The sequence below is a fragment of the Berghia stephanieae genome, chromosome 8 (genome assembly GCF_034508935.2).
Source record: "Berghia stephanieae isolate SIO BIC M18660-M18661 chromosome 8, UCSD_Bste_1.3, whole genome shotgun sequence".
NCBI lineage: Eukaryota > Metazoa > Mollusca > Gastropoda > Nudibranchia > Aeolidiidae > Berghia > Berghia stephanieae.
The window spans coordinates 44,876,500-44,901,972 of record NC_088367.1 but is presented as its reverse complement, the minus strand read 5'-3'; the positions used below and the strand labels follow the sequence as shown (position 1 = coordinate 44,901,972).

The 25,473-nt window shown below is 37.9% G+C and overlaps 2 protein-coding genes across 13 annotated transcripts in view; both read right to left on the bottom strand.

Moving 5' to 3' along the window:
* The window catches only part of LOC144978751 (far upstream element-binding protein 1-like), a 44,019-nt gene extending 42,029 nt beyond the window's left edge, over window positions 1-1,990 (bottom strand). For 8 of the 12 annotated variants that reach the window (XM_078925201.1, XM_078925194.1, XM_078925202.1 and 5 more), the window contains exon 1: window positions 1,849-1,989. In XM_078925201.1, coding sequence (XP_078781327.1) covers window positions 1,849-1,920 — 72 coding nt within the window. In that variant the 5' untranslated portion in view covers window positions 1,921-1,989. Of the gene's footprint in view, window positions 1-1,848 lie in introns of all 12 variants that reach the window. The other 4 variants (XM_078925203.1, XM_078925205.1, XM_078925206.1 and 1 more) reach the window with 3 other exon arrangements.
* A 10,331-nt stretch (window positions 1,991-12,321) lies between these two features.
* LOC144978750 (endonuclease G, mitochondrial-like) lies at window positions 12,322-19,437 on the bottom strand. The gene is made up of 5 exons (XM_078925193.1): window positions 18,924-19,437; window positions 17,477-17,660; window positions 15,995-16,107; window positions 14,953-15,040; window positions 12,322-13,036 (listed from the first exon to the last, which is right to left on the bottom strand). Exons 1-5 carry the CDS (start codon window positions 19,271-19,273, stop codon window positions 12,830-12,832), a joined length of 942 nt encoding a protein of 313 aa, XP_078781319.1. The 5' UTR covers window positions 19,274-19,437; the 3' UTR covers window positions 12,322-12,829.
* Window positions 19,438-25,473: the final 6,036 nt, after the last annotated feature.

Below are 25,473 nucleotides of genomic sequence, written 5' to 3'. Positions count from 1 at the left end.
ACGGATTTCCCAATCTTGTTCACGATATGTAAAATAAGCACGATATGTAAAATAAGGAAAAAGTTCCGAAAAAGTCTCCACCGAAGTGGGCGTTCTCCATATATGTAGAGGACATATATGGGCGGTTAAAAATGCTCTAAAAGCACATCGGGAATCGTCCCAGTACAGTCTAATTCTAAAACATAGTATGGCGGATCGGATCTGTCAGATACACACGATAGGCAAAATAGTAGATATAGAATTAGGCTTGGTGTCGAAGAGAAAAGAATGAAGGGTGTCACAAGCTTTTATAGGATAGACACGATGACGTCACGTTTACGCGGGAGACAGTGAACAAACACAACATGAAGATTACTCACAACAGCCTGATCGAGACACGACAGTCATACCATAACAAAACACTTACAACAACAACAACATAAACTTATCACAATAATCAGTGACATAAAATCTTCCCCACAAACGTTTGTAGTCTGATTGAGCAACACTAGTGAGAACTAATCACACAACTAGCAGTGAGAAAGAGCAAAGTTAAGTCAACTCCCTTCATTCTCCAAATTATTTTAGTCCGGCAAGCTTGAACTTGAAGTGTGTCTCAAATCTACTGGTTAATTACCCACTGATTCTCTACCGTCTACCGCCACCGCTATCACCCACTGATTTCCTACCGTCTACCGCCACCGCTATCACCCACTGATTCCCTAATAATAACGAGGGAGGGGGGCAAATAACGACCAGATTATTTACACTACACCACGAAGGTCAGAATATGGGAGTCCGCTAAGTCTCAAAGATCAACTTGAAAAACCCGGCGGAAAATAAGCAAATTTGTTATTCTCCGCCCGGCGGAAAATAAAAAGAAGGACTATTTTCCGCCCGGCGGAGAATAATGACAGCCGTTTATTTAACATCTTAACTTTTTTATAAAATTAAATTCAGGGCAAAGTTGTATACCGCATCCATGAAATTCGTTCCAGTAAAATCCTTACTCAAATCTTAGCGGCCATTTTAGACCAGTTTTGAAATCCAAATGGTGGTTACTACCGGAAATGCAACAATTTTCAGGTCACAAAGTCCGTCAGTAAATAACAAAGGCAAATAGAAGACCATTTTTCAGCCTTTAAACTAACATAACTTTTTTTCTGCTTATCTGATTTTCACAATTTTGGTATCATTAGAATCGTGTTGAAAAGCACTTTAAAATGAAATAGGTTTCATTGAGATCAATCCAATTTGAATTTTTTACCAAAGTACCTACTTCTAGTCCGGTTGGAAAATCGGCTAACCCGGTGTCATGAGTCATGATTCATTGAGTTGATGATTTGGTCTTTGCTATAAATTGACTTCTAAAAAGCTTTGATATGGGAATGATGTAGAGAAAATACATAAAAGGTTAGAGTCATCAAAAGGCATTTAAAAGTTAGTCAAAAAGTGCTTTATCGCAAGATCAAGCAAGAGGACGACGAAGACGAAGCAACTGCCTTGTCCGTTTCCTTTCCTGTGCAAAAAGTTCTTTGTTCCTGGATAAATAAATCAAAAACCTCAAGAACAAACCTGAAATTTGGAATATCTCGACGCACATAAGCAATATATGCAGCAAACATAAAATGACTAAAAAACAAAGAGACTACACAAATTATCGTTACCTTTCTCGAATGGCGAAGAGTGTCTATCAAGTTATCTCCAAACCGACCGGCAAGGAATAAACTGGTGATGGTCGGTGGCCAGGAAACTCTTCTTACCACGTGTAATCTAAGACTGTCTATGACCCTAATGAAACATTTTCAAGGCTGCAAAGTACCCCACCTCTAATCATTCACTTTCATATTATCAAAATACATATCATACCTGTTTTGCACGAGCGACAGCTGAAGCAAAAGAGTTGGCTTCAAATTGGGTAGCACCAGGGTTGTTAGCCATGTTCTTGTAAAAAAATGGCGTTATGGGAAAGACGGAAATGCTGTGAGAAAGGAGACTCGCAAGGATGTGTGCACTTTGATTGGTCAAAAAAAAAAAGAGGCAGTGGTGAAGATCGAAGCGACACCTATTGGAGGAACGTGCAGTAACCCGTCTCCCCCTTTTTCAAATAAAAAGAGTAATTTACTTTGTATTGTTCACCTTAGCCTTCGAAATCGCCCTTGGCCTGAGAAACAAGGAAAGAAGAGTTTGGGACTACGACAGACAGACAGACAAAGAAAGAAAAAATGGTTTACCTCGACTAACTTTGACTTCTAACGATCCTTTCGCTCCCTAATCATCTAACTTGGGTACCTCGTCTGCCTCTTTGGTCCTTGCTTCAGTTCTTTCAATAATCATTTTTTTAATCATTGCTATCTAGGCTAATAGGTCATCCTTTGACTTGCATTGGATTTGGTTTTAGTTCGTATAATATTATATTTATTGTAACCAGTTGGAATGAAATATTTAAAAGAGGGAATAATGAGACTTATGACTTACACCTCGGATTACATGAAGAAACAAAACAGACGTGAGATTTTATATAAAGCAGCACCCACTTATTCAATGCGCTCTACAAGGGTTCGTTCACAAGCTAACTGCATCTATCAACATGGAGAACGAAACAGTATAGCTTATGATATATTCACGACGAAAACGGTATTATATGAGGATTTATAAAACGCAATATCTACTTAACGTGCTCAGAGCGCGTTACAGGGGTCCCTAGCCAACAAACAAATAATAATGTGAAATTGAGTGTAAGCTTCAATTTAATTACAAAAACAGATTAAATGAACGTTTCGGGTTTCCCCTTTATCAACAAAACAGGATGAATGAGATGATGTGGTAGTTGCGTAGTTCGAGCAGCAACATTTACATTAGCCAACAAACAGCAACTTACAGGGTGAGACATAAAAACTATAATTATTCGACAGATACCTACAATGCTGTTCATGACCAGATGAAAAAAAATATGAGTAAGGAACCTTTTCCAAGAACTCAACTTTGCACCTCTCTGAATGAGATTCGACCCAAGAAGAAGAAGAGGGATGGGAGGAGTGGGAGAGTTGAATGACTGTCACATACATGTAGGTACAGACACAGAGGATACAATAAAACCTCATGAGTACTGTATTACTTTTCCGCAGGCGTTTTAACCAAATGGATAATGGACTTTGTGCAAGAAATTATTACGCAACGTTTTGGGTTGTATTTCTTGGAATGCCCCTTTCCTTTGTCCATTCATACCTACACGTGTGTCAACATTGCAATACGAGATTGTAACCTTTGTGATGTAATCAGAAGGCCTGAGGTTCGATCCCTTGTCGAGAATGGATGATTTTTTTGGGGACACTTTTTTTTCTTTGTGTGGCTGTGTTTCACACATCCCTTTTTCAGATTGAGGAGTTTTACGAACAATTTTAGATATATAAGTTTTATTTAAAGTAACAAAAACAAAATAAAATAATGATACAAAGAAAGAAACGAGGAGGTGCATCAAAGAAAAACAAAAGAAAACACGTGTTTAGATATTCGGCAAGATTACTAGGTAATCGTTTGATGGATTATATGATATCTTACTTAAGCCTATCATAACCATCATCATCTACTTCTACTCTCTCATAATTAGTCACGAGATGTCCTTTGTAAAATGTCAAGGTGATGACGTCTTACGATGTCACGCAGGAGAGTACGCTATGTTGTTGTTGTTATTATTATTATTATTATTATTATTATTATTATTATTATTATTATTATCATAATTATTATTGTTATTTTAATTTAAAAAAATATTTTGGAGCTTTATTATATACTAAACGTGCTCAAAGCGCTTTACAAGGGGTCAATGACCAACAGCAACACTTAATATGTAGGACGAGACATGACGCCTGTTAGGCTATATTACAATCTTTTTCGGACAGAGACAATGCTGAGCACGGAGAGAGAATGTGATTAAAGTTAAAGTGCCTATTCCAAGGACTCAACTATGCGCCGAGCGAGGCTCGAACCCGGGACCTTCCGATCCGAAAGCGAGTGTCATACCACTAGACCACATAGGCGCACTATTATTTTTATTAGTATCATCACCGTCATCATTAGACATCGAGCGATCCAAAGTGATTATAATAATAATAGTAATAATAATAATAATAATAATAATAATAATAATAATAATAATAGATCTTTATTGTCCATAAATATGGCAATTTGTCATTTAGTTACACTTGTTATAACGTTAAACGATAACTGTAACATTGAACAGATATTTCACTCCTACTTATTTTCTCTCCCCCCCCCCCCCTCCTCTCTCTCTCTCTCTCTCTCTTCTCTTTCTCTCTCTCTCTCTCTCTCTCTCTCTCTCTCTCCTCTCTCTCTCTCTCTCTCTCTCTTCCTCTCTTCCTTTCACACGTGCGATATACACAACGTAAACATATTCATTTCGTTTTCAATTTGTTACGATTGTGGCAATTCGACACCAAAAATCATCATTATCAATTGGTTTGTTAATCTTGAGAATGTAATACGTAATAGTGACTGCGCTTGAGACAGAGCATACACACAGCCTTGGCTTGAGACCATGGTCTCATTGCTGTAGGATTGAACCCTCACACTCACATCAACAAAATATTGGTGATACAAATAGCCCATTTCATTGATCTACCAGACTTCTAAATACAGATATTTGTGGTTATATTTACCTGAAAAGTTTCTACAATCAATAGCATATTAACCCCCTCTCTCTCTCTCTCTCTCTCTCTCTCTCTCTCTCTCTCTCTCTCTATCTATCTATCTATCTCCCCCCCCTCTCTCTATCTCTATCTCTCTATCTATCTCCCCCCTCTCTCTCTCCCTCTTTCTCTATCTCTATCTATCTATCTATCCCCTCCCTCTCTCTCTCTCTCTCTCTCTCTCTCTCTCTCTCTCTCTCTCTCTCTCTCTCTCTCTCTCTCTCTCTCTCATCCTTCCTCTGTTTGTGTGTGTGTGTGTGTGTGTGTCTCCCTCTCTCTGTTTGTGTGTGTGTGTGTATGTCTCCCTCTCTCTGTTTGTGTGTATGTCTCTCTCTCTCTCTCTCTCTCTCTCTCTCTCTCTCTCTCTCTCTTTCTGTCCTTCTTTCTCTATCTCTATCTCTATCTATCTATCTATCTATCTATCTCTCTGTCTCTCTCTCTTTCTTTCACACTCTCTATCTCTCTCAGTATTTCTTTCTCTCTCTCTCTCTCTCTCTCTCTCTCTGTGTGTGTGTGTGTGTGTGTGTGTGTGTGTTTGTGTATGTCTCTCTCTCTCTCTCACTCTTCCTCTGTTTGTGTGTGTGTGTGTGTGTGTGTGTCTCCCTCTCTCTGTGTATATATATGTGTGTGTGTCAGGGGCGGTTGCTGGCTGTTTGTTTAAGGCGGCATGGATCGAAAACATTATCTCACTGTACTCAGGTGTAAAATGAGTAGGTACCTGACCAGAAGCAGTGTTGATTTTGTTGGAGGAAAATGTTATCTCGCCCAACAGGCATATGTCTCGTCTTCACGTTGCTTTTGGCTTAGGAGCCCTTTTTAAGTGTCTTGAGCTCACTTAGCGGAAATTGCTCAATATCAATGTTCTAGTGGGTGTATTTTTTTAGAATGTGTGTATATTGTGTATAAAAATAAAATGGGGGGGGGGGGGGGGGGGGGGGTCATGTGTGGTTTGAATTTTGAAGAGATATACTCACATAAGTGGCATTTACGACGGGCATATATTATGTAAAAGAGGTCCATTTGTCGATTTTCCTCTACAGAAAAAATTGTATAACATCCGATCATTGAAGTCTATGGATCCTTTCATTGTTGTTTCGGTATGGATTGCGATACACGTCTGTTCATTGTGATTTGTGAATATCATTTTTTAAAAAGAACAATATGACAACAGCAATTAGACTGCCATATAAATTTCTTCCTTCGAATATCAACTGTGATAACAGTCATTAATAGAAGGAATAGAAAATCCAACCTCAATGCACTTCTTATCTACTCCAAAGACAATAACATAACTAATAACTACAAATTGAACTGCTGTGTGTCTCGGGATAATGGACTTGGAATCTTATTTATAGCATCATGGGGCTCTACTCGGTGAATGATTTGTGTAATATTCTTATTGATGATTAACATCCGTTTGAGAAAAACGAATAGCATAAGATCTATATTTATTGTAATTTTCTTCATCCGTATGGTTTGATTACAACAAACCTGTTCTTTCAATGATAAAATTGATATGGTTTTGATTTCTCCCAAGTCAGGCCTCAAGGTGTGCAAAATTAAATTTGCCGGCCTGACCTAGTTATTTTAGCAGTCAAGAGTATCCGTTGTTTCTGGTGGGAAGTGGATAGCCGTGGTTTTAAACAGAAGAAAACAAGTCTTTTATATAAAATGCTTGGGCGGCCTGTTGACTTTTTGGCTCATGGTAGCCCCCATACCCCACCCTCAGCTCATTGTCGCACGTCATCTCGCCTCGCGTGGGGCAACAAGAAAAAGAGAGCCGTCCGTGATGACGCACAACCTTCGTACAGTAGTTACAGGTACCAATCATGGCAAGTGAGACAGGAGAGATGCGCGAGTGTGAACGAAAATCAGCATAGGCAAAAATTGAGACAAAAAGCAGTATCTGCTAAATTTGAAAATTATAGGGCGGCACAAAACAACTTTGCTCAATAGACCGACCCCCAGTGGTGTGTGTCTCTCTCTCTTTCTTTCCTTCTTTCTTTCTCTCTCTCTATCTCTATCTATCTATCTCTCTCTCTCTCTGTCCCTTTCTTTCACACTCTCTATCTCTCTCAGTATTTCTTTCTCTCTCTCTGCCTCTCTCTCACTCTCTCTCTTTCTTTCTCTCTCTTCCCCTCCCTCTCTCTCTCTCTCACACACTCTCTCTCTCTCTCCCATCTCAATCTTCTCTCAATGTTTTATGTTTTAAAGGAAAAAGCCCTGGATATTTTTTTTTTTTTTTCTTTTATCAGATGCATGATGGTATCCTTACACAAACAAAACACCTTTTTCCCAATATGATCAGAATAAAGAACTGGCCATTAGACCCATTGGGCCGGAGTTTATCTCGGTTTCTATTGCGTGACACGGGCAATAGTAACTGCTTGCTAACCTTTGGATAGGACGCCAGTCTATCGCAAAGTATTTTCCGCCAGATCAAACATACCCAGCTACCCAATCACGACTGGCTGGACTGGGGAATCAGAATAAAATCTCGATTGCAACCCGGGATCAATATCTGTCCCTTTGCTTGTGAAGCGGGCCAACTGGGCTCTCGGGACCCCTTGGTCAAAATAACTCTCTCAATCCTAGAGATTTTGTATTAAAAATGAGCATGTAAATAGTTTTATTAAACTATCACTGGCGGTCGGTCTATTGAGCAAAGTTGTTTTGTGCCGCCCTATAATTTTCAAATTTAGCAGATACTGCTTTTTGTCTCAATTTTTGCCTATGCTGATTTTCGTTCACACTCGCGCATCTCTCCTGTCTCACTTGCCATGATTGGTACCTGTAACTACTGTACGAAGGTTGTGCGTCATCACGGACGGCTCTCTTTTTCTTGTTGCCCCACGCGAGGCGAGATGACGTGCGACAATGAGCTGAGGGTGGGGTATGGGGGCTACCATGAGCCAAAAAGTCAACAGGCCGCCCAAGCATTTTATATAAAAGACTTGTTTTCTTCTGTTTAAAACCACGGCTATCCACTTCCCACCAGAAACAACGGATACTCTTGACTGCTAAAATAACTAGGTCAGGCCGGCAAATTTAATTTTGCACACCTTGAGGCCTGACTTGGGAGAAATCAAAACCATATCAATTTTATCATTGAAAGAACAGGTTTGTTGTAATCAAACCATACGGATGAAGAAAATTACAATAAATATAGATCTTATGCTATTCGTTTTTCTCAAACGGATGTTAATCATCAATAAGAATATTACACAAATCATTCACCGAGTAGAGCCCCATGATGCTATAAATAAGATTCCAAGTCCATTATCCCGAGACACACAGCAGTTCAATTTGTAGTTATTAGTTATGTTATTGTCTTTGGAGTAGATAAGAAGTGCATTGAGGTTGGATTTTCTATTCCTTCTATTAATGACTGTTATCACAGTTGATATTCGAAGGAAGAAATTTATATGGCAGTCTAATTGCTGTTGTCATATTGTTCTTTTTAAAAAAATGATATTCACAAATCACAATGAACAGACGTGTATCGCAATCCATACCGAAACAACAATGAAAGGATCCATAGACTTCAATGATCGGATGTTATACAATTTTTTCTGTAGAGGAAAATCGACAAATGGACCTCTTTTACATAATATATGCCCGTCGTAAATGCCACTTATGTGAGTATATCTCTTCAAAATTCAAACCACACATGACCCCCCCCCCCATTTTATTTTTATACACAATATACACACATTCTAAAAAAATACACCCACTAGAACATTGATATTGAGCAATTTCCGCTAAGTGAGCTCAAGACACTTAAAAAGGGCTCCTAAGCCAAAAGCAACGTGAAGACGAGACATATGCCTGTTGGGCGAGATAACATTTTCCTCCAACAAAATCAACACTGCTTCTGGTCAGGTACCTACTCATTTTACACCTGAGTACAGTGAGATAATGTTTTCGATCCATGCCGCCTTAAACAAACAGCCAGCAACCGCCCCTGTAAACTATCATTAACATATAAAAACTAAAAACATTATCTAGCTTTGACACTAGATACGCCTATAATTTGTCTCAAAAAATGTAATAAATAGGCATGGGGTAAAAATTACCCGGGTAAACAACGGGTATAGTCCGTGTTAGGGTTGAGTGAGATAATCAGAACTTTATTAGCCTACTTAGGTAGCAGCATAGAGAATACAGGACTCAGTAGTCTGTGGGTAACAGCGTGGCTCAGCGATATGGTCTTTGATTTTTACCCGAACGGTACTGAGTTCAACTGCCCGCCAAGCTGTGAGGCTTTGTGGTCTTGAGGAATGACTATGATGACATCGGAAGGTCCAGGGTTTGAGACCCGCTCTGAGTCCTTGGAATAGGCTTTACTCACGTTCTCTCATCGTACTCAGGTGTAAAACGAGCATGAGGCCTTAACTCTCTCCTTATCGACAATTTTCCGACTGTTTCATGAAAAGTCCTACAAACCCAACACAAAAATAGATCCGTCTAGATATTTTGAACTCAACCAAGGCCTTCTATATAGAATCAAAAACAATAAGCACACGATAAACACAATTTTGCTCTGGAAAACAAGCTCTATACATCAGCATTATTAACGTGGTGTCAATTTAACAACGATTTTTCTTCAAATTTTGTGAGGTAGGTAAAAAATGTTAAAAATATTTATTGTCTCGTAACATATGTGACGATTCTCCTATAGTTGACAAGGAGTGACAGAATTTGATTTGTTATAATGGCGTCATGTCTCATCCTACGTGTTAAATGTTGCTGTTGACCAGAGACCCTTTGTAAAGCGAATTGAGTATGTTTAAGTTTAAGTGGATGTTACGCTTTATAAATGCTCAAGTTTTTTAAGCAAGTCACCTTGTCCAAGCTCACTTTGCGGCCCTGCACTGCGGCTAACGCATCGGTATTTCAGCCTTCCCAAAGAATAGACCCTAAAGACACATCTTCCCACAGGGGTTAATAAAGAAAATTTTATTATGTATCTATTTCAATTTTTTTTTTAAATTTTCAAATAAGATTGTTATTGCTAGTTTATTTATTATTAAAATTCTCAAACCGAAGACTTCGAAATTGGAAGTGTAGAATGAATGAAGGTGACGTAACTGCTCTTCTTAGTTCTTGTTTTTTATATCGCCAATTACGGCCAATCTCAATCTTTAGGATTATAAAGTTCTGTGTGTTTGTACGATTGAACTGGCGGGTAGATATGTCGAATATCAATAATTTGTTGGGTTTTTTTTTTTTTGGGGGGGGGGGGGGGGGGTTGGCGCAGATCTATTTTTTTTTTTGCTTATGCAAAGTAGTCTCTTGATCATTTTATATCATTAATCACATAGCTTCACCGTACACAGGTGTAACATGAGTACCTGGCCGTCAACAGGTTAAAAAAAAAAACATGTACCATCACCGAACAGATGTCAAGTCTCGTCCTACATGTTGGCTAGGTTTACTGTTGGCTAGGGATCCCTTGAAAAGCACTTTGAGCACGGGTTTAGCTGATATTGCACGATATAAATGCTAGAACACACATGATGATTTTAATACATTGTAATTTTCTGGACAGCTCGATAAAATTCCTAATCATGATACTCAAGTGGACAACAGTTCGTGTCATCAATTTTCTCAGCTCACACTCAGACCTATTTCGGATTGTTTTTTATAAAACATTTTGAATGAACACGTTTCGTGTATCTCGCCTAATTTATCTTTATTGAAATTCTACGCTACTCTACAGTGTTTCTTGGCACCAAACTGCGTTCATATTTTTAAAAATTGAGCTTTTCCACTTAACGTGCACAAAGCGCTTTACAAGGGGGCCCTGGCCAACAGCAGTATTTAACATTTAGGACGGGACATGACGCCTGCTAGGCGATATTACAATTATTTTTCGGACAGAGACAACGCTGGTAATGGCCAGGTACTCATTTTACACCCGAGTACGTGAGAGAATGTGAGAAAAGAGCCTTCTCCAAGGACTCAACATAACAATGCGCCGAGCGAGGCTCGAAACCAGGACCTTCCGATCCGAAAGCGAGTGTCATACCACTAGACCACATAGTCGCGCATATCTATCCCATCGTCCCAAAGCGGTATTAACCGGTAGACTTTTAACCAATCAAAACATGGAATTTGTGACACACCTTCACACGTGGTCGAACAAACATAGTAGGTTGTTTATAAACAATAACGTGAATTCGACCTTTCACAGATCATTGTTATTGATTTTATATGAGTAACCAAGGCTTCAGCCGCAGTGTAGCGTCCCAACGTGAGCTTGGTCGAAGTAACTAGCTATAAAGCCACACGACACGAGGGTTGGTGGGGTGGGGGGGGGGGGAGACAAATTTTGTTCTTGGGCACGATACGATGAAAAAAAAAGGCGTCATGCTCCCCATCATGCTTATGATATGGTAAGGAGGTAATGTAGAGGGGGGGGGGGGGGTTATCATACCCTTGAAAAAATGGAGATAGAGGAAGAAAAACAAAAGAAAGAATAGAGCAGAAATCAAAACTAGATCTGACCGTTTCCTTCTGCCAAGGATCATGACAGGGATAACAGAGAACAATTAAGGAAAGGGGAAACAGCAAACAAAGGGAGGTAAAGGTACGGAACAAGGAAAGAAGAACAACAAGGAAGAGGAGTAGAAGAAGAGGAGGAGGAGGAGGAGGACAAAGAGGCAACAATAACCCCATGCGTATTGCGTTACTTTTCCGCAGGCGTGGATAATGAACTTTGTGCAAGAAATTATTACGCAACGTTTTTGGGTTTTTTTTCTTCAATGCCCCTTTCCTTTGTCCTGCCATACACGTGTCAACAAATGCAATGCGGGATTGTAAACTTTGTGATGTAATGATAGTACGTCTGACCGATAATCAGAAGGACTGAGGTTCGATCCCGAGTCGAGAATGGATGATTTTTTGGGGGTAATTTTTTTTTTTTTTTGTGTGGTTCTGCTTCACACTCCCATTTTACAGATTCTAATGTTTAATGATTTTTATGCGAGTATCTGAAGAATAATTTGAGATATAACTGGAGCGAAGTGACTTTGCCACACGGCACGGGGGGGGGGGACAGGGAGGGGGGACGGGGACGAAATGAGTTTTTCTTGAGTACGATACGATGCAAATTTAAAAAAAAAGGTGTCGTGCTGCCCATACAGCTTATGAATTAGGTAAGGTGGTAATTTAGATTTGAGGGGGGGGGGGGGGGGGAGGAGGGGGGGGGGGGGAAAGAGCAAATCAAAAAAAAACTAGATTTGACCGTTTCCCCTCTGCAAAGGATCCAGTCGGGGACCTATAAAAACCATGACTGGGTTAACAGAGAGCAATTCGGAAAAGGGAAATAATATATAATCTAAGGGACCGTTCCAGCAAACAAAAGGAGGTAAAGACACGGAACAAGTTGAACAAGGAGAGTAGCCCTTCCCCCCCCCCCCCCTCCCCATTCCGGTTGACGAGATTGAACATACATTCAATTTAAAAGTGACCAGTCATCTCTAACGGTAATATCATGTCGGGTTGAACATGCCGCTTAAAACTGAATTTATGTGACCTATCAACTTAAAATAGATGTTCTCATTCAGGAAAGTGACTTTTGCTCCTTAATAAAATCGTAGTGGTTGCATCAACAAACAAGAAAAGAGAATAAAGGAGACATCGTTGCTATGCTTTATTGCCATATATGATTTATCGATGTTCAATCGCTAATCATACAACTGATGTCTAGGGTATAGGTACGATATCATTTCAATATTAAAATATTATATATTTGTGAGGCATAGGTTACTTTTATAATATATATTATATAGATATTTTACCACGAATATCATTATCAATCCATGTTTGTGGTGTTCTGCACTATATCATTATACCATTATTGTTACTGGACGTAATTGTATATCTTTATATTCGGATTGGTATGGAATTTCTCATACATCACTAGAAGCTTTGTTTTCAAATAAATAATCATGCAACACACTCTCATCTAAAAATTCACCTAAATACAAATCAAAATTTAAGAAATGATTATAAAAGTGTGTTTGTTTAAGGAACTAGTGGTCGAAGTGATGATGTTATAATGCCTCAATGTTTACATGTTATTCCAGGAAAATAAATCATTGTAGGCTCGAATTGAAACCCGAATTTGCTCAGTCTTAAAGGGCGTGGAGTGCAGCTCCTCTCCTCTTGTTGTTGCTGGTGAAACAGACTTTCTTTTCGGGGAAGAAGATGAGACCGGAGTAGTGCTCGATCTTGCACAAGGGTGTAAGGAACTTGTCCAGATCTGTCTCATCCATCTCCTTGTTCGGCATCATGTAGGATTCCAGCTCCAAATTACCGTCAAGAGTTTCAATGATGATGACCTAGGGATAGAAAAAAAAATCTTCAGAGGTCTATTGGTATAAATGAATGTGCACATATTAGCAGGACTGATAGTTGAAACAAGTAGGGACTTAACTAATAATGGACTCTTGTCCATTTGTGTTGGTTTGAGAGTACATCCACTACAATGAATTATTTGGGGTATCAGAGCTGCAAATAAGTACACGTGGGTAAAATGAAGATTACTATTTTTTAAAAATTTGGGACAAAAATAGCGATAAATATGGGTGACTAGTCTATCGACTTGTCAAAAATTCTTTTAATCTAGTCCTCAATTTGTACTGTCATCATCCTCGATTCCAAGCCGTTTCTTAGCTACTTAGTTATCATTTTCACCAATCACAGACAACGTAAAGATGGCAAATGTAGAAAGCAGGTTGGTGCAAGATGATCTGACCAATCATACACAACCCGACAACGCTTTCGAATATGGCAAAAAATAGGGAGCAGGTTGGTGCAAGATGATCTGGAAAGTATTGCAAAGTACCAGATAAACTAAAGTACATTAAAAAATAAATTAAAACTAGCTTTTCTTCCACTGAAAATATTTTGATTTGCTTCGTATCACCTGTATCCTTAATTATTTTTCAGGGCATTATTTTATGGTCATTCCCTTTGTCGAATCGAATTATTATTCTTGAGAGCTTTAAGTGTGGACCAGGTTGTTTGTAAATATGACAGTTTGTCCTTTTCTGCGTCCCATATTTTACATGCATTTATCCCGTTCACTGTTCTCAATTATTGTTATTATGTAGTTTGAGGTGCTAAATCTTATGTGAATATTAGTCTTTTGGTATTTTTCAACAATGCTACTAAATTGATGTCAGTTATTTCTAATACATCACAATTTGTTTTCTCTATTCAGAATCTTCTCAAAATATTCCTGTAATATTTTATTGAAATGATTAATGATAAGCCAGATTTTCTTGAAAATGTTATATTTAATTGCTCGATAATCAACGCTATAAAATATCGGTTGAAAAAAAAAATAACAAAAAAAAAAAAAAAAAAACTACAACCCAAACATTAACAACCAGAAGGACGGAAAGTAACGTTTCCACCCTTTTAAAAAAATGATGAGAAAAATAGGGTATAGAAAAGTGCCAGTTGGAAACAGAAAAAAAAAAGTCACAGGTTCAATGCCAATTGACTCAGGATTCAATTAACACGACGCCCTCCGCCTGGCACAGTGTGGCTGGGTAGCTCAGTCGGTTGTGCGAGCGCTCGCTGCTCTCTCTCTCTCTCTCTCTCTCTCTCTCTCTCTCTCTCTCTCTCTCTCTCTCTGTGTGTGTGTCTGTCTAATATCGGTTTGAGACAACGTGCACATATTATTAGCAGGTCGGATAACCGAACGCAATTAATTATGGGCTTGATTTAACATTGTTGTGATGGGCAATATTTTGCGTGAGTAGCTCCAGTACAACAATGAACAATTTGGGTTACCAGACCTGCATATAAATATACGTTGGTTTGAGACAGTTACGAATTACACAGCCACGAATCAACGTTGCCTAACCCTCCTCCGATAACACGATAAAGAAAACGCATTCCTTCAAAGTCCACACTCCATAATATTGCATTTAATCCATTTCTACGTTTTAAAACATTACTTGGACTGATCCTTTGTCAAGCCCGACCGGATTATGAAAAATTAATCTCTTCCGCAGAATTGTTTTGAAAATCATCATCATCATCATCATCATCATCATCATCATCATCATCATCATCATCATCATCATCATCATCATCATCATTTACAACAACAGCAACAACAACAAAAACAAGCAAAAAAACCCACAAAAAAAAACAACAAACAAACAAAAAAACAAACAAACACAAAACAACAACAACAGCACCGTCACCACCTTCATCGTTGTTCAATGACAAGAGTACCAACCTTGAAGAAATGGGTTGGCACGGAAACTTCCCCCTCCCCTAGAACATCAAATTTCATGTTCTTTGTGGGCTGTTGCTGATTTTCCGGTCTGAGGAAATAATATCAAGACTTGCTATAGAATTGAAAAAGACATACTAGCGTAATTATCAAGGAGACATTTCTAGTTGTGCTCTATATTATGTAACAATAGTGCTATGTTAAAATACTGGTTCCAATCTCATTGGACGTGTGAAACCAGTTCTTCGGAGGTTTTTGGCTTCAGAGTAATGACATCTTATTTTCTAGGCTAAATAAAATATGGTCGTCCATAAAGATCATCCATCTTCGCTCTTTTTAAAGCCTCGTAATCATAAGAATTTGCCTATACATCCTGCTATTAAAAATAGTTATGCCACCGTATGATTCAATAGGTAACTTGTTACACTTTCACATAATACCGCTTTTAAACGTTGGGTCATCACATTTACGACTGTAAATTTAATTTCCACCTCGACAGTATATCGTTTTAAGACGGTGGGTCAAAAATGTTTCAAAATTGTATGATGTCGGGTCAACGGTTGGATGAGTGACAATTACAGCAAACGTTGTTGTCTGACATTGACTTCTAGTGTGATAAATGGCGCTCAACAGACGACTTATTCTGTATGAACTAAATATTTGTCCTTTCCAAAGTGGACAAAGAGAGACACTGTGATTTGGGAAAAAATAAAATCCTCAAAATTGAATGAATACCACCTCCCTCTCTCTCTCTCTCTCTCTCTCTCTCTCTCTCTCTCTCTCTCTCTCTCTATATATATATATATATATATATATATATATATATATAATGTGTGTGTGTGTGTGTGTGTGTGTGTGTGTGTGTGTGTATTTTTAGTTTCATTGTGAAAGGAGAACACAAATCAACTCAACGCATTCTGTCAATACAGTATATGAGTCAAAGGGACAGTACCACGATTAAAAAAGTATTTCGAGGTCAAGAATATTAATATATTTTTGTCAGACACCAGAAACCACACGATCAATTCAGAAGGTTACTACTCACTGTGGCATGAAGAGAGGGCCGGAGCAGACGTAGACGCTCTTGTGTTCCTTGACAAGCGTGTCCCTGATGTAACATTGCAATTCAAACCAAGGACCACAGCTGAATCCTGGAACCTGAAAAAAAAAAGAAAGTAATATAATATAAATGATATCATAAATGTATTGTGCGGCGCTATGCGGTCTAGTGGTATGATAATCGTTTTCATCAGATCAGAAGGTCCTGTGTTTGAGCCTCGGACGACGCATAGTTGGTGTCCTTGTAAAAGGCTCTTTTCTCACATTCTCTCCCCGCACTCAAGTGTAAAATGAGTACCTGGCCGTTAACAGCGTTGTCTTTGTCGGACAACAAAATATCGCCTTACAGGCGTTCTACATGTTATGTGTTGCTGTTGGTTAAGGACCCCTTGTAAATCGCTTTGAGCACGTTTAGTGGATATTGCGCTATATAAAAACTCGTTTAAAAAAACACATATTCCATTGAAATCTTCATACTTCCTATTCCAATGCCTCACAAAAATAGTCTTCACCACAGTTGAGCCACATGCCCTCTTTCGTTAAAAAAAAATGAGAAGAAAAGAGAAAAATAAAAATCAGTGGCGGTTTTTGACTCTTGGTCACAGTGTTAAGAATTGAATTTGTGTTCATGTGGACCAAGATGAAAGGTCTCGCGGATTGAAGAAAACACGGAAAAGAAAAATATTTACATATAATATTTTAAAATGATTTTTAGATAGTGCAGCTCCAACTTTATCTTGAATAATCTCTAAATCCGAAGACTTTAGATAGTTCAAATTCAGTCAATAATCTCCCAGGTGAGACTAGGTTTCTTCTTTCTCACAATCTAGGTCTTACATTCAAAAAATAATTAATCACAACAACAGCCATGATGGAGATCAACATCAATGAAATTATAGTAAGTAAATACCGTCAAATCCGCCATCATCGCAATCACCACCACTACTGTCACTACATCATCATCATCATCATCATCATCATCATCATCATCATCATCATCATCATCATCATCATCATCATCATCATCATTACCCCACCACCAGCACCACCACTACTACCAAAGAAGCGTCCCCCAAAAGGCATATATTATATATACTTGTGTTGGGTCAACAACAACCAATGATATTAATGCCGAAAGTTGAAGTTATAGTCAAAAGTAACGTTTATACACTGTGTACAGTATATAATTGTTAAAAGAGATGCTAGACCCAAGGAGCTTTCGGAAGGCCTCCCCGTACAAATACACAAAACTATCTGTAAGAGAAAATTTAGTGACAAGTAATCATACTCTGAAGATAAAAAGCTGCGAAAACCCCAGCCAATTGTTACAATAAACTTTGTGAGAGAGATGTCTACCGAATTGTCACGGCTTGACATAGAAACGCAGCGTCTGCTATTAAAACCCTATAACAACGACTACGCTTGCCGTCTCAGTATTTCGGCCTCGGGTAGTAATATTATTACTTACAATGGGAACTACATTGGTCATGACTTGTGTTTCAGCTCCTGCTTCACAATCGTAGGGGTAGTTGGCTGGGTCGGCCATCAGACCAAGTTCGTAGTCGGAATCGCAGTAGTCTTTGACGTCGGCGCGGTGGTAACCATGGATACGGCAATCGGGATGGAATTTGGGCTTGTCGTTTCCTAGTTCCCTGAAAATGATTAGGAGGATATCATGAGTTGACTTGAAATTAAAATAATTTGAACTTTTATTTTTTTTACCATATCATATATTTAGGCCAGGATACAACATCTTAACTAATTGTGGTCGTTAATATTGACTTTAAAAAAAGGAAGGGAAACATCCAATCAAATTGCATTGCAAATACAAAGTACAGGGTATCTTGTTGTCTGAAGAATGATTTTCAGCTCAAAAAGTTGCTTGGTAGGTATTTTCTGAAACGGATATACATGTAATTGATACATTATTTTATTTTATAGTTTCTCAAATGATAATTAAGCTGATTTAATTATTCCAAAAAAAAAACAACAAACAAAACGATTCCACTCCAATAAAAAAGACAGTAAAGGGCATTTTGAAGCCACGTCACGTGTTTATAGATGACAAAGAGGGTCATGACAGTTCAGAAGTAGAGAACTCGGTCTCACAAGCAAACGAACCGGTATAGGTGCAGTCGACTTTTTATGACCTCCAGTGACTGGGTAGTTGAGTTTGTTAGATCTGGTGGAAGGTACCTTGCGTCCCATCAAACCATAGCAGACAATAGCTCATGTTTAATGCTACAGAAACCGGGATAATTTCCAACTCAATGGGCTGTATTATGATGACACCCCCAACCCCCCCCCCCCCAAAAAAAAAAAACAACAAAAAACAAAACAAAAACAAAACAAAAAAAAAACTTGACACTTTGCCTAAACGCGGGACTTGCAGATTAAACATTATTCAATTTGTCAAGAACCAAGGTAAAACCAGTACTACTTGGATGCATTGCTATTGCAATGTCTTGTATGAGAAAACTATGAAATCTGAAACATCCAGCCGCTGGTGCTGAATTAGGCTACGATTATCTTTGATCATATAAACAGTGAAATGAAATGTCCTTTAATTCAATTTTATCACAAAGCAAGACTGAATTGTGTTTAACTTTTAAATAGCGTTTTCATTTTTTTGTCTTCATAAAATCCATTCAAATATTTTTTCAAATATTTCATTTTTAGACCCCAAAGTAAAGTTGACCTCTCCCTCCCTCTCCCCCCGCCCCCCCCCCCTTCCATCTCTCTGTGTGCGTGCGTGTGTGTGTGTGTGTGTGTGTGTGTGATTTCGAGAAAGAGGACAAGAGACATGCCTCTGACCTTGCTGAGCGTGTTTCATATACATTGTGGCAAAATATATCGTGAGTTTAAACAACAAAGCAGTTAACTTTTCCTAAAATAATAAACGATTCAGTACTTACGAGCAGAGAGGTCTCTTGTCGCATTGGTCATCTTTGAAGAGCTTGTGGTAATAGAGATGTTCATATACCCAGTTTGGAATGCGATTTTTGGTATCATATGAAATGATAAAGTCCTTGTACCTCAAAGGCTTACAACAAGCTGTAAGCTGGGGGAATCCAACTGCTTTCTTGATTCTATCGCCTACGTATGCTGTGCAGTCTTTGTCGGCAGCATCCACCTTGGGCAGACATTTTTCCAAGCAGTATTGGTTGGCAGAGGCCTGAGCAGATTCTCCATAGGTACAATCAACCAACTCTTTCTTAACACCTACAGCCAGAGCGCAAGCAGCTGATGAGAAATTACGGAACATGGTTAACCTAAATCTAAATTTGACTTTTTCCTGTTCTAATTTTGTTTTTATTTTAGAAAAAGGGGTTTATTTTGTTGCCTCTAGACCTTTAGTCCCGATCGTAGTTTCACCCTTCCGTTGTTAAATGACGTAAAGATGTCACTATGCAACATAGAATGTCAAGTGACGATTTGTGTCAATAAGGTGCGCACCGGTGACACGCGACTACCGATTTTGATGGCTTGACGCAAAAAATAACACAAGGAGGCGTTTCCATCTTATAAATTTGTAGAATAAACAACAAATCGAAATATTACCGTCAACTGAAATTCTTTTTTATCCATCGTTATTCCCATCAGCACCATCTCCATTAACATCACCATCTCCCCCTTACACAAACCGGATCTAGATCTACATATTCACCAACATTTAAAAAACAAATGGTTTCAAACATTCAGTGAAAGCACTCATCGATATTACGATTGGTAATATAAAAAAAAAAAGAATTAATTTAACAAATTGCGTAAAATAGCTTCAAAACAGAACACAACACAATATTTAACACTGAACGTTTTGGGCTCAAAACTCTTCTCCGACCAATAAAAACAATAAAATTTTACGTGAATTAATAAATGGTATTTGTTGTTGTTTATTTCTTTGTTTAGTACTAATAAATAAATAAATACAGTTGTTCATCTTTTTATTTGATTTTGGCTCTGTTACATATCACTGGTTGTGTAACATTGGTTTCAAAACAATGATCTCACCAGTAGTTCTCTTCCAGATGAACCAACACAGTGGGATGTTTTTTAATAGAAAGAGTGAGTTCAAAACTGCAAACCCCACTTATGCAGAGCCGCCACCGTTAGACAGATGCAGGGTGACCAAATTTAGTTATTTACCAGTCTATCTATTCAGTTATAACAAAACAATCCCGTGTGATGGGGAGCTGAATCACTATCAACATGTGATGTCACCTTATGGTTGTTACTGTCAGCGTGCCCCACTCTTTATGCATTAATTTGAGGAATGTTTAGCCTTCGTTGTTTATACCAGACTTGTGCTTACTCAAATACCCAATCCTATGAAGGAACTGTTGAAACATCATGCCTTAAGCTTCCAAAAATAAGTTTTGCTATCAAATGGGGCGAATTGTGCGAAATTAACCATCCTCAAACTGAAGAAAGTTATCATTCTCACATCGATAACCTTATTAACAACAACACTTATGTTGACAATGATAACATGGAAAGAAATTAGTAGGAAAGTGCCAGAAGACAATAATAGAGAGCTCCCATCGCCGACGCAAATTTTTTATTCTCTATTGTCTTCCTGCACTTTCCTATTCACTCCATTTCTTGTTATTAACAACACACACACAGACACACACACACACACACACACACACACACACATATATATATATATATATATATATATATATATATATATATATATATATATATATACCATCTGAAAATGTAATAAGAATGTTTAAGAGAAATAATCCCAAAGAACCGACGTGCACTTATTTGTACACCTCGCAAAGAACACATCCAAAATAAAATGGGACCCAGAGATAAAGCAGCTGCTGTCAGAGATAAAAAAGAATCTGAGACTGACGATCTTCAACACAGCAAAACATAATGCATTAATCAGACTTTAAAATAAAAGAACGGAATCATAATATCCCTTACATGGTAAAGAAAATGGCGGATGAAGTTAGAAATCAAGAACTTGTCTCTTTAGTGCAAGACATTGACAAGGCAAGCAAGGACATTAAAATGTTCACAGAGGTGAAGCTTTACAGAGAGCCGGTCAAAAACCAAAAAGGTTGAAGTTGAAGAGGGCAAAATAATCAGAAATATCAACATGTTTCAGAAACAAATTAATTCATGAACGAATTAACAAAAAGCTCTATGCGCCTTTTCAATACAAACATCAAAATTACGATAACAGGTCAAACACCAGACATGCCGTTCATATCATGAAAAATAAGCCATTAATGGAAACTGGTTTTAATCTATCAAATATTTCCTAATAAAATAAGTCTTAATATTTGTCTTAAAAAACTAATGGAGAAGTGCGATCAAGTGTAAAGAAACTTAACAGTGGGAGAGACTAAGGTGTTAACCAAAGGTGGAAGAGTATCTATCTCTTTGTCAGAGTGGGTTCAGTCCAGAACGAGATTTACTTATTTACAAGTCTGATAACCCAATTCTTTATGGGGTCATTGTTGTAATGGAAATGTCAAAACATGACGCAAAATATCGTCCATTACAACAATGTGGTAAACTATGCCCATAAGTGGGTTCTAATGTCAGGTCTGCACGTCGGTCCAGAAAGAAAAACATCCGATGCCTTATGGGCATACAAATAGATGACGACGAAAGCATGTCCATCAAAGATTGCAGTCAAAATTACTGGCTTGGACATGTTGTCTGCATTTGACTCGACTATAAGAGGTAATTCCAACATATTCTCTTAGAAATCATAAAAGAAGGCGAGATCCGCATAATTCAGTTCCTTCTCGGCAACAAGTAACAAAATCATTGGAGCAAAATACACTCAATGCTTCACTGGCAACATAGGTACTCCTCAAGGGGATAGTTTGAGCCTGCTATTGTTTATAATGTATCTGGAATGCTAAGAGAAGCACATCAATGCATATCCCCCTGAAACTATATACGCAATTGACACAGATTTCATTGCCACAGACTCTATCAACGTATCTAAATGTCATCCAAGACGACCTGAAAAAACAACAACACCATCTTCATGTTAATATAGACAAACCTGAACTGACAGGAATCATGACATGAGATTTGTGAGAAAATGTTTAAAAACTCGGTTCACTGCTTGGGGACAAAGATACTATAGAAAACGCGACAGGAAACAACTATCAAACGCAGCGCTACACAAAGTTTATATCTATTTGGATGATAAACAAAAAGATATAAAGAAATACAGACCCCACACTAAACAGCACACGGATTAGTTGTATAACATACTAGTCACATCAATTCTCCGTTACAAATGTGCTTCATGGGAAAAAATAAGATCAGACGAAGATCGTCTGGACACCTTCCATCGCGACGACATTGAACATTAATGGGAATTAAATTTCCTACAAAACGACAAACAACGCACTGTAGCAATAATGTACCTAAACACCGATCTCTCTTCAAATATTTAAGGCCACGTGGAGCTTGTTTGGACTCATCCTGATACGAATCCTGAAATACCAGCAAACAAAGCCAAGTCATTCTACTTCACCAACTTGGGACCCAAACAACAAGGACGCCCAGTCACTTCATTGCCAATAACACTAAAAAACGATCTCAAAAGAGATTGCCAAACATCAAATTCCGCTTAACTTCAACTATAGACATAAACATCATCAGAGATATGAATAAAACAGACAGGAATGGAGATTCATATGTACATAAATTATGAAGACCATCGAGGCTGCAAATTCGGTCGATTATGCCAGCGAACAGCTTAAAGCCAAGTAAGTTAGTGCTTACTTGAAGATCTGAAAACTCAAATTGTTATGGACTCATTGTTGTAATGGAAAAACATCGAAAAATATTATCCTTTACAACAATGTGCGGCTGTGTGGTTTAGTGGCATGACACTCGTCTTCGGATCGGCAGATCTTGAGTTCGAGTCCCGCTCTGAGCGATGCATAGTTGAGTCCTTGGAAAATGACCTTTACTCACATTTTCTGACGGTACTCAGGTGCAAAATGAGTACCTGGCCGTTAACAGCTTTGTTTCTGCCCGGAAAAAAAATAGGCATCATGTCTCGCACTACATGTTAAGTTTTGCTGTTGGCTAGGGCCCCCTTGTAAAACGCTTTGAGCAGGTTCAGTGGGTATTGCTCTAAATAAAAGCTCAATTTATTTCTGTTTTCTTTTTAATGTTAACTCAAGGCAGTTATTGCGTTCGATTATCAGGCCTGCTATTATGTGAACGTCTTTTATACTCTATACATGGGCGCACTATTCAGTTGAGGAAAATAATTTGAGTCAGAGTGGATGTCCCTCAGACTAAGAGGGCCCTAAGAAGTTCCCATCAAAATCCTCAGAAGACTGTTGAGTTTTTCGTCCTGTCCTTTTTCCCAAGATGGGTGAGTTAGATCAGTCGATGGGTCTGTGCCGTCCCTATGTAAAAAAAAACAAAACAACAACAACAAAAAAAAAAAAAGCCAAAAAAACAAAAAAAAAAAACAAACAAAAAAACAACAACAAAAAACCAAAAAAAAAAAAAAACAAAAAAAAAAAAAAAACAAAACAGAGCATATATATAGCGCAATATCCACTAAACGTGCTCAAAGCGATTTACAAGGTGTCCCTGACCACAGCCACACGTAACATATAGAACGAGACATGACGCCTGCTAGGCCAATATAAGATTTTTTTTTTCCCGACAGAGACAGAGACAAATCGAGGCTCGAACCCAGGACCTTCCGGTCCGAAAGCGAGTGTCATACCACAAGACCACATAGCCGCACTCAGGATTCGGGTCATAATATTGGAGTAACTGGAAGTTTTCCACGATGATCAATCACTGTTATTGTTATCCGACTGAAAACAGTCGCACAGTTTGATTAGACACCACTTGTCAAAGTAGGATTTAAGTTGGGTCACACATCGATGCTGCTACAGAAACAGGAATAACTTCTGGCTCCATGGGGGCCTATGGCCCTGAATAAGTATTTAGAAAATAGCTGTGTCATATTCTTATTGTTTGGGTTAAGCATCCGGGGCTTTAGCCAACAGTCTGCAGGAAAACTTCTTATCCTCTATTTATTTATCCCCCCCCCCCAACCCCCTTCATACCTCATGTTTGTGGAACTTGACCACCTTAAACCCTCCAAACAATAACACGATAAGCAATAGAATCCTACATCTATTTGTTTTGAAGACTTATGTTATTTTAATTGTTCATGAAATACGTCAAATTATTTTCATTTTGTTATTCATTGAGCAACTCATCAAATATTTTGATAATTTTTTTTTGGATTTCAATCAAGCAATTTATACTTTCTCCGATGAGCAATCTTGCATTCTTTCTTTTTCTTTTAATCTGTATGTATAATTTAGCGCAAAGTTTGTTCATTCAATGAATTTTTCAATCAATGCGAGTAGGAGCATCTTCATTGAATTATTAACTAAATTCAACAACTAGATAGGTTGTTTTCAGGTGGTGTGGACGGTCAGGGTGAAATCATTTCTAACGTTATAGATTAAGAAATGAGCTCACGGCTATTTTTAATATTTATCTAGTTATTATATGTGATTTATTTTGTGCGTTTGTTTTGAATCAGTTTGAGATTCATAGTCAAAATATTTGTCAATGTAACTTTTGTTACAATTTAAAAAAAAAATGAGACAATAAAGACAACCAAGGTTTTTTTGATTTAAAGATCAATACAGTGACGTCATCAAAAATTGTTGATTTTGTTCCGTTGGGTTATAAATCATACTTTTTAAAAGCCCGCGTGAACACAGAATGGCGTTAAAAATAAACATCATTATTGAGTATGGCATACGAAATCTGTAACCTTATCACAATCAGTGGTTGTTTTTTTTTTTTTGTTTTGTTTTGTTTTGTTTATTTTAAAAGTGCTTTTCTAGTAATTTGCTGTGGCGCTATCAGTTTAAAACAAAACCAAAAAAAAAAAAAAAAATAATAATAAAAAAACGACAACAAAGAAAAAACAAACAAAGCAGAAATAAGAAAGCAAAACGAAAATTGACTAAGAAAATTTAACCCCCCCCCCCCCAAAAAAAAAAAAAAAAAAAAAAAAAAAAAAAAAAAAAAAAATAAAAAACAAAGAGGAAGAGAAAGACTCCCGAAATATATAGAATGAAAGTAAATAAAATCAAAATAAAGACCCCCCCCCCCCCCAAACACACACACCGGCGATAAACACCTACAACATATCCACCGCCCCACCCCTTATAAATACACACATAAAAAGGAAAAAAAAATATTAACTAATTTCTTTAGAATTTGCAATGTACCAATTCAAAATATCTTTGGTGGGTATTGAACGACGCGCACTAATTTTTAGGTCTGATAACCCAATACCTTATGGGCTCACTGTTGTAATGGAAATCTCAAAAAATGACGCAACATATTGTCCATTACAAAAATGTTAAACATCAGCGGGTTCGAATGTCAGACCTGCATATATGTAAACGTCGGTATTGT

Excerpts from the sequence above, each read along its gene's own strand:
- LOC144978750 (XM_078925193.1), bottom strand. The coding sequence starts at position 19,273 with ATGTTCCGTAATTTCTCATCAGCTGCTTGCGCTCTGGCTGTAGGTGTT. Across the intron at positions 16,108-17,476 it reads TGACCAATGTAGTTCCCATT|GTTCCAGGATTCAGCTGTGG; the intron begins GTAAGTAATAAT and ends TTTTTTTTTCAG. Across the intron at positions 13,037-14,952 it reads TGCCAACCCATTTCTTCAAG|GTCATCATCATTGAAACTCT; the intron begins GTTGGTACTCTT and ends TTCTATCCCTAG.